The 8486-nt window shown below is 32.9% G+C and overlaps 1 protein-coding gene across 1 annotated transcript; it reads left to right on the forward strand.

The window, feature by feature from the left end:
• Positions 1 to 373: 373 nt before the first annotated feature.
• Positions 374 to 1825, forward strand: LOC120349896 (HEAT repeat-containing protein 3-like). Its single transcript, XM_039421276.1, has 2 exons — positions 374 to 580; positions 1119 to 1825. Exons 1-2 carry the CDS (start codon positions 383 to 385, stop codon positions 1224 to 1226), a joined length of 306 nt encoding a protein of 101 aa, XP_039277210.1. The 5' UTR covers positions 374 to 382; the 3' UTR covers positions 1227 to 1825.
• Positions 1826 to 8486: the final 6661 nt, after the last annotated feature.

An 8486-nucleotide genomic window follows, 5' to 3' on the forward strand; every position in this document is an offset into this window, starting at 1 on the left:
ACCTTGACATTTAATTTATCTGAGGACCTTTTCATAACTCGAAACATTGAGAGAAGTACCGTACTTCAGAATGAGTTCCGTTTATTGTTTGCAATATTTTCGTGCAAATTTTAGAAAATTCCTCTCAGCAAATGAAGTGCTCTTTAGCAAGTCAGCTGTATTTATTCCGCAGAGAATTAGCCCTTTGATTTTTGGTTTTGATTGTAGATCGTTTAGAGGGAAATGAGAAGGAATTATTATTTTTATATTTTATAACCTTTTGACAAAATTCATGCTCACTCAGCAGTCATTTTGAGTTTGCTATCATTTCCAACTTGAATACATCTTAATTTCATATTCTATTTTTTTTTCATTCCTTTTGTTCCCTTATACTTACGTTCATATGTTATTTTTCTCTCACCAGAATGTGGGAACTTTTCTCTTGAACGTTATGAACGATGCAAACTGCAATGTGTGCATAATGGCTGAAGCACTGGATGCGATCATGGATGTATTTGCCGAAGACAATACTGATGGAGTTCTAAAATCTCTGAGACTTGTTCCTCAAGTAGCAGCTGCTACACCAAAATTTTATAAAAAGGTAAGGACAAGAAATATATCTATGATAGCTCATTTGTTTAAATTGATTAATTGAACAAGATTAATAATTTTGTGAAATGTTCTTATTCGATCTGTATGTGAACTTCAAATAATGATCTTCCGAGTTTTCTCGATGTGATCAGATTTTTGTTCCCAAAGTTAGAAAGCTTTGAACCGTAAGAGCTAGGAAAACACACGAAAGCAATGTAAAATTGTAATTTTTCAATAGGGCTGCATAGAAGTAGCGCCCTAAATAACAAGGTGAACATTGAATTTTTCTCATCTATAGACTCAATAACTGAATAGTTCATTGCTTTAAAACTATCAAGTGTTATAAATAATTATGATGTAATTCTCAAACTCCTTAAATTCTAAAACTAGATAATACAAAATTTCATATTGCTCGTACATTAAAATATAAAAAACTGTGGAGGAATCAATTCTATAAATATGAGTAGACCTACACGTGAAAGTCAAAGTAGTATTTTTTTATCTCATATATGTTATATTTATGTTATAATTGTGTTTATATTTTCTAGGCTCGAAAAGAAAAACGAAATCTTGGAGAATACAAAGCATTAATATCAACTGTTCGAGTCAACCTACCCCAATTTGTGTCATACAAAAACAAAAGACTTGAGAGTTAATGAGCTTCTGGGAGTTCAATGGAAAACAGGATTAATTTATTATAGAATCCATTAAGGGATTTTCATCCCTTTGCATTTCATTTTTTTCAATTCGCGTAGTTTCCTTGGTGCTTTGGAATCAATAACTTTTCCTGTTCATTGTAATAATAATTTTTCCCCTTTCTCTAATAATGCCTTGCTGTTCCTTAGACACATCGATGAGGACGAAGAAAGTACCGAACTTAACCAGAAAACTTTGAAAGCTCAAAGACAAATTAATGTTGGAACACCACGACAAATGTGTCCTTCGCTCCCAGCCCAATTGAAAATTTTAGCAATAACGACACTATAATGCATGGCTATGTAATATATGGCTAAAATCTATGAATAAAACAATTCATCCTTCTTCTAAGAACTGCCTTCAAGCAAATCAGAGTGTTCAATAGATTTTTCCTGTACATTATTTAGCGTACTTTTGATTCTGTTTCCTTCATTCAATCATGTTTTAGTTTGAAGTAATGATATTTTATTTGAACTATGATTTAAGGTTTTTATGTTTTCGAATTAGTAATAGTGTTTTAAATTGAGCAATTAATAAATAAAACTATTTATCACCATAATCTTTTCATTGTTAATATTTTTCTTGTTAATCCCTATTAGGAAAATTCATATTTTTTACTTTTTTAAAGAAAGTTTAATGATACACAATCATCAAGTTGCTTTTTATCTTAAAATTTTATTCCAATCATGCCCAATTTTACAAAGTAGTAGCATAGATGAAGGATAAGTAAGCTCTCTATATTATTCTTGTCTCTGGTAGTAGTATTTATATGCTGCTATTATAATGCACTCGTATTTTACTGCGTTATTAGTTGGTTAATTTTTTACTTCCCTTGTCCTATTACCATAGGTAAGGAAAGTATTGCTTTCCCCAATTCCAAATTTCTATACGTTTCAAGGGTCCCCTGAGTCCAAAAAAGTGGTCTTTGGGTATTGATCTGTATGTGTGTGTGTGTGTGTACACGATATCTCATCTCCCAATTAACGAAATAACTTGAAATTTAGAACTTAAGATCCTTACAATATAAGGATCCAACACGAACAACTTCGATCAAATGCAATTCAAGATGGCGGCTAAAATGGAGAAAATTTTGTAAAAAACAGGGTTTTTCGCGATTTTCTCGAAAACGGCTCCAACGATTTTGATTAAATTCATACCTGAAATAGTCATTAATGAGCTCTATCAACTGCCACAAGTCCCATATCTGTAAAAATTTCAGGAGCTCTGCCCCATCTATGCAAAGTTTGATTTTAGATTCTCAATTATCAGCCTTCAGATACAATTTAAACAAAAAAAAATTAAGTGGAAAAGATTAAGCATGAAAATCTCTACAATCAATGTTCAGTAACATTTTCACCTAAAATTGAAAATAAGCTCGAAATTCGAGAAAATGTGATTATTCAATTGCAAACTTTTGGCAACTGTTGATTCTATTTAATCATTCACTATGAAGAGATAGCAGACCTCGTGTGTCTCCAGCGTTATTGTCCTGTCACCAGCTGGCTCAGATCTTTGAAATGTAGACTTGAGATGCGCGTGAACACTAGCGTCAGGTGATCAATTTTCATAATGGCAAGGAAAGTTGTGTGAGTGCGCCACACCAGAATTTTTATTATTTCAATTTATTTCATTTATTATCATTTTAATAGCAGTTTTCCTGTTATTGATCAAATGCTAATTTTTTATAGACCTCTAATGGCCGATAGAGTAATAATTTCTATCAAATTTTCAAACCGTTCCGTTATTCCCTCTTGTTTGCTATTCTCATGCTCTGTGTACGGCCTGCAAGCAAAGGACGCCACAGAAAAAATAAAAAGAATAGAAGAGAAGAGCGGCTTCTCTTTGTCACAGATGCAGAGTAACGACCGGAAACGGTCACAGCTATCACATAGTTATTCAAAAGTATAAATAAAAATATAAATCTGAGTACCCTTTTAAAATTATTTCGTCACGTCATGTTTCGGCTTTTAATGGCATTATTTCATCGACTTGAAAATGGCATTAATACCCGAAACTTGTGACGAAATAATTTGAAAAGGGTACTCAGATTTAGGCTCAACTCATACTTAAGCGACTCAGGTCGAGAAGAGACTCGACTCTAGTCAAGAGCATGTGTTTTCAAATGGTGACATCGCGGCGAGACTAGAATCGACTGGTCTGAGTGTCACCATTTGGAAACACACATGCTCTCGACTAGAGAGTCGAGTCTCTTCTCGTCCTGAGTTGCTTAAGTGTGAGTTGAGCCTATAGATACAGGTCATGACACGATCCCGTGATGCATTGCAAAATCCAACAACAATTTGTCAACTGTGTTAAACTATAAGAACTGACATGGATTGATAGTAAAAACTGTAAACATATGTTATTTGATATTTCAAAAAGTAAAAGGGTGTGGCGTTCGGGTTTTCCTTTTAAATTTCATAAATATGCTGGAAGGGGTTAGGGTATAGATTAGGATTCAGGTTGAGTTATGTTTATTAATGTTTCAAAGGTAAAAGGGAAATTAGAGGGGTTAGGATTTTGCTTTGCAATATGCTTTAACATTAGCGTAGATTGCTGTTTGACATTGGAGGGGACGTACTGGAGGGTGTCCCCCAACAAAGATTTTTTGAAAAATAGCTTATTAAAATGGTATTTTTAAAGAATAGTTTAGGCCTACTTCAAATCCGTTTTAAATCCTCTTATTCGGCAGTGGTAAATTAGTGGGTAAATGAATAATATTCTGAGTTAATAGTTTTAAGTTTTACTAGTTAGAAATTATTTACAAAAAACCAGCATAATAGAACAGCATTAGTTGTATTGTTTGTTTTGATTACCAGCCATAATTTGAATCTCCAGTAAATTTTTCCGGGGAACATAGCATATACCATGAAATATTGGGGGGACACGTTCCCTCAGGCTCTACGCCCATGTGCTTTGAGGGGTTGGGGTTTTTACCAAGCGTTATGCTTATTATCGTTTCAAAAGTGAAAGGGTAGGTTAGGGGGTTAGGATTTTGCATAATTGCAATAATTGTGCTGGAAGGGTTCAGGCAGAGTAGAGAACAAGATTGTTCTTCTGTGTTTCAGGGTTCAGGTAAAGTTATGTTTAATGATTTAAAGGTAAAAGGGAAGGTTAGGAGGTTAGGTTTTTGCATTAAAATGGCAAAATGCTGACCTAGTTATAGTGTTTTTGATAATTTTACTCCCTTTTTTATTGAATTAAATAATTCAATGATAAATCATCATGGAATAATAATATTATATAAATAGAAAGAAAAATAAAATATCCCAGTACCCTTTCTAAATTATTTAATCACAACATGTTTCAACATTGATGCCATTTTCTAGTGATATGAAGTAAATAAAAAAATGATTTATTTACTTCTTATCACTTGAAAATTGCATCAATGTTGTAACATGTTGTGATTAAATAATTCAAAAAGGGTACTGAGATTTTTTATTTTTCTTTCTATTTATATTACAAGTAGCCTTATACAGAAAAGAGATAAATAATATCATAATTTATAATCATCAAATAGAATGACATTCCTTGTTTTAGTACTTACATAAACACTTAATAAGTAATATACAGGGTGTTTCAGAAGTAGTGTCGAGAATTTTAGGGTATTGTACCTGGATGCTAGGAGACTACAAATGTCATATTTGAAGTGTCCAAAACTCAGCGGTTATCCTTATAGCTGCCATTTTGTTTTTTTCACTTAAAATTTTTATCTCAAGAACGAAATGTTGTATTGATCTGAAATTGGCATGAATATTTATGCTATAAAGACTCAACTATAAAAAATAAAAAAAAATTTTTCGTTGAAATTTTTCAAAATGGCGGCCATTTTAAATTTTTGATGGCGAATATCTCGAAAACCGTCCATTTTACAGAAAATTTACAAGAGACAAAAAAGTTAGCAAATTTTTTCACAATTCCAATGATACCTAATTATTAAGATTGGTCGAAGAATAACAGAGAAATTAATTTTTTCGTACTGCATGCATGACCACTTTTCACCATTTAAAGATCAATATTAATTTTTTTTATAATTTCATGAAAACCGTTCTTATTACAGAAATATACAAGAATAACTTTCCTCCAAATTTTATTTTACATTGAAAAATATTAATTTCACTCAAATCGGTTCACTGATACTAATGCAGCAATTGCTCAAAATGCCGTCCTTCAACTTGATTACACAGTCTGCACCTTTCAATCATGGACCGTCGAACTGCTATAAAAGCATTTTCATCATCTTGAATGGCACCTGCTGCAGCAACCACTCTTGCCACAAGGTCTTCTTCGTTTTCTACTGGCGTGCTGTAAACAAGGTCTTTCATATGGCCCCAGAAAAAAAATCTAAAGGGTTGAGGTCAGGTGAACGTGCGGGCCACGGTACTGGTCCACCCCGCCCAATCCACCGCTGACGATAGGTCATGTTCAGAAAGTCCGTAACAACATTTCCGAAATGAGCAGGGGCACCATCATGTTGAAACCAAATATTATATCTGTTTGCAAGAGGCACATCTTCCAAAAGTTCTGGTAGTATGTCTCTTAAAAAAGTAATGTACGTGGGAGAATTCAGACGATTAGGAAGAATGTATGGTCCAATCACGCGATTACCTAAGATACCCGTCCAAACATTCAGCGAAAATCTATGCTGATAACCACGCACTTTGACCTCATGAGGATTGTCTAAGGCCCAGACGTGACTGTTGCGAGAGTTGAAGATTCCTTCTCTTGTAAAGCTGGACTTATCGGTAAATAACACATTTTCTAGAAAATTTGGTTGGATAATGTCTTGCTGAAGAAACCAACGGGCACAGTTTACTCTTGGCTCATAGTCGCGTTCAACCAATGAGTGAACTTTTTGAAAGCGGAAGGGGTGAAGTCTTTCCTTGTTTAGTACACGCCACACAGAAGAAGCACTTGAATTGATTTGCTTTGCAACTGCTCTCGTACTCGTTCTAGGATTGAAATCGAATTTCTGCAATACTTCCTCTTCAAAAGCAACATTTCGAACTGCTCGAGGCCTACCAGCAATTACCCTGTTCCGTTCAAATGAACCAACTTCTCTCAGCCGATTGTGAGTTCTTGTGAACACCTTGTCGGAAGGGAGACGGCGGTTTGGAAATGCAGCTGCATACATTCTTCTTGCTTCGGTCGCATTGCCAAGAGCTGCTCCATACATGAAGTGAATATCGGTGTACTCCAGCGAACTAAATTCCATTACAATAATTAAATATTTGTGTAGAAGCAACGTAAGAAAATATTGAAACTGGAAATTTAAGATAGAAATAAGACCTAGGAAACGTGAGACTAAGAAATAGGAAGCACTACATCTGGTTCTTTACTTTTAATGAAACAACAATACTTTTACAAGACAAACATTATCATCTGAAAACCATTGTAAAATCATCTGTTTGCCCATATGGAGCCATACCGAGTTTCAAAGCTTCATCTTAAATACATCTGGAATTAAAAAATTAATATTGATCTTTAAATGGTGAAAAGTGGTCATGCATGCAGTACGAAAAAAATTAATTTCTCTGTTATTCTTCGACCAATCTTAATAAATTAGGTATCATTGGAATCGTGAAAAAATTTGCTAACTTTTTGTCTCTTGTAAATTTTCTGTAAAATGGACGGTTTTCGAGATATTCGCCATCAAAAATTTAAAATGGCCGCCATTTTGAAAAATTTCAACGAAAAATTTTTTTTTTTATTTTTTATAGTTGAGTCTTTATAGCATAAATATTCATGCCAAATTTCAGATCAATACAACATTTCGTTCTTGAGATAAAAATTTTTAAGTGAAAAAAACAAAATGGCAGCTATAAGGATAACCGCTGAGTTTTGGACACTTCAAATATGACATTTGAAGTCTCCTAGCATCCAGGTACAATACCCTAAAATTCTCGACACTACTTCTGAAACACCCTGTATATATGGAATATGGCTATGATAATAGCACGTTGTCTATTCGCTGCACAAACCACTCTCTGTCTCAGACAGCACCGTATCGCGCATGCGTTAGCAACGGGTTTTTCCCGTTCCATTCAGTCAGTTCTTTGAATGTAACGTTCTTTGTGATGATGGTTACCGAGCACTGTAACTGGAGCCAATCGTCATTCTATTTGATGAAAATATTATTATCCAATGATGATTTATCATTTACTTCAATATAATAATCGATATATTATTATTTTATTCAATAAAAGAAAGAGTACTTTTGAAAAATATAATTAATAAAATATAACAGTTGTTATTTAACTGATGTTAAAAAACACTATAACTAAGTCAGCATATTGTCATTTCGAAACAAAAACCAAACCCTCAACCTCCCCTTTTAAATTTAAAACATTAATAAACATAACTATTTGAAAAACCTCTAATCCCTTCCAGCATATTGCAATTTCAAAGCAAAATCCTAACCTATCTTTCCACTTTTGAAAATATATCAAAAAGCATAATCCTACCTGGACCCTAGCCCTTTCTAGCATATTGCAATTTTAAAGCAAAAACCTAACCTAACCTAATATAAAGAAAATAATTAAAAATCTCAGTACCCTTTTTTTAAAAATATTTTATCAGGACATGTTTCGGTCAATTATGCCATTTTCAAGTGATATGAATTAAATAAATAAATACTAATGGAAGACTCTTATTTTGATCATATGTTAGTGTATTCATATGTTGTGTCACATTATTTTTTATATTTAAATAACGATTAGCCTCCTGCTTGGCATCAGTCGGTAGAGCATGAAATATTTTAATATAATTATAAAAATTAGGTCCTGGTTTTTTATAGGATACAGTCTCATAAAAATCTTTATAGGCCCAGATATGAGCTTCCACAATAATTCTGATAATTCATTAAAAAATAAATATATATATATGGTACTTATCCTATAGTATTGAGGAATTAAAATAAATCGCACACCATAAACAATTTGATACATATATTGACAAATATTGCAAAAAATAAATCAGTGCAAAAAATATATAGAGCGATAAAAAATATATAATATAAAAATAGAACAATAATCGAAATCAATAAAATATCACAGGCTAAATACTATTCTCTAAATTTTATAGCACGAAACGTTACCATGTGCTTTTATTTTATAATCATATGCATCCTTTTGCATGTAGCTGCGATATTAGCTTGCTAATACTTGTCGACTTGGACAATTCCATTAAAAATAGATTCCTTAAACTCAGCTTGATAAATT

Source organism: Nilaparvata lugens, chromosome 2 (assembly GCF_014356525.2).
Source record: "Nilaparvata lugens isolate BPH chromosome 2, ASM1435652v1, whole genome shotgun sequence".
NCBI classification, from domain to species: Eukaryota; Metazoa; Arthropoda; class Insecta; order Hemiptera; family Delphacidae; genus Nilaparvata; species Nilaparvata lugens.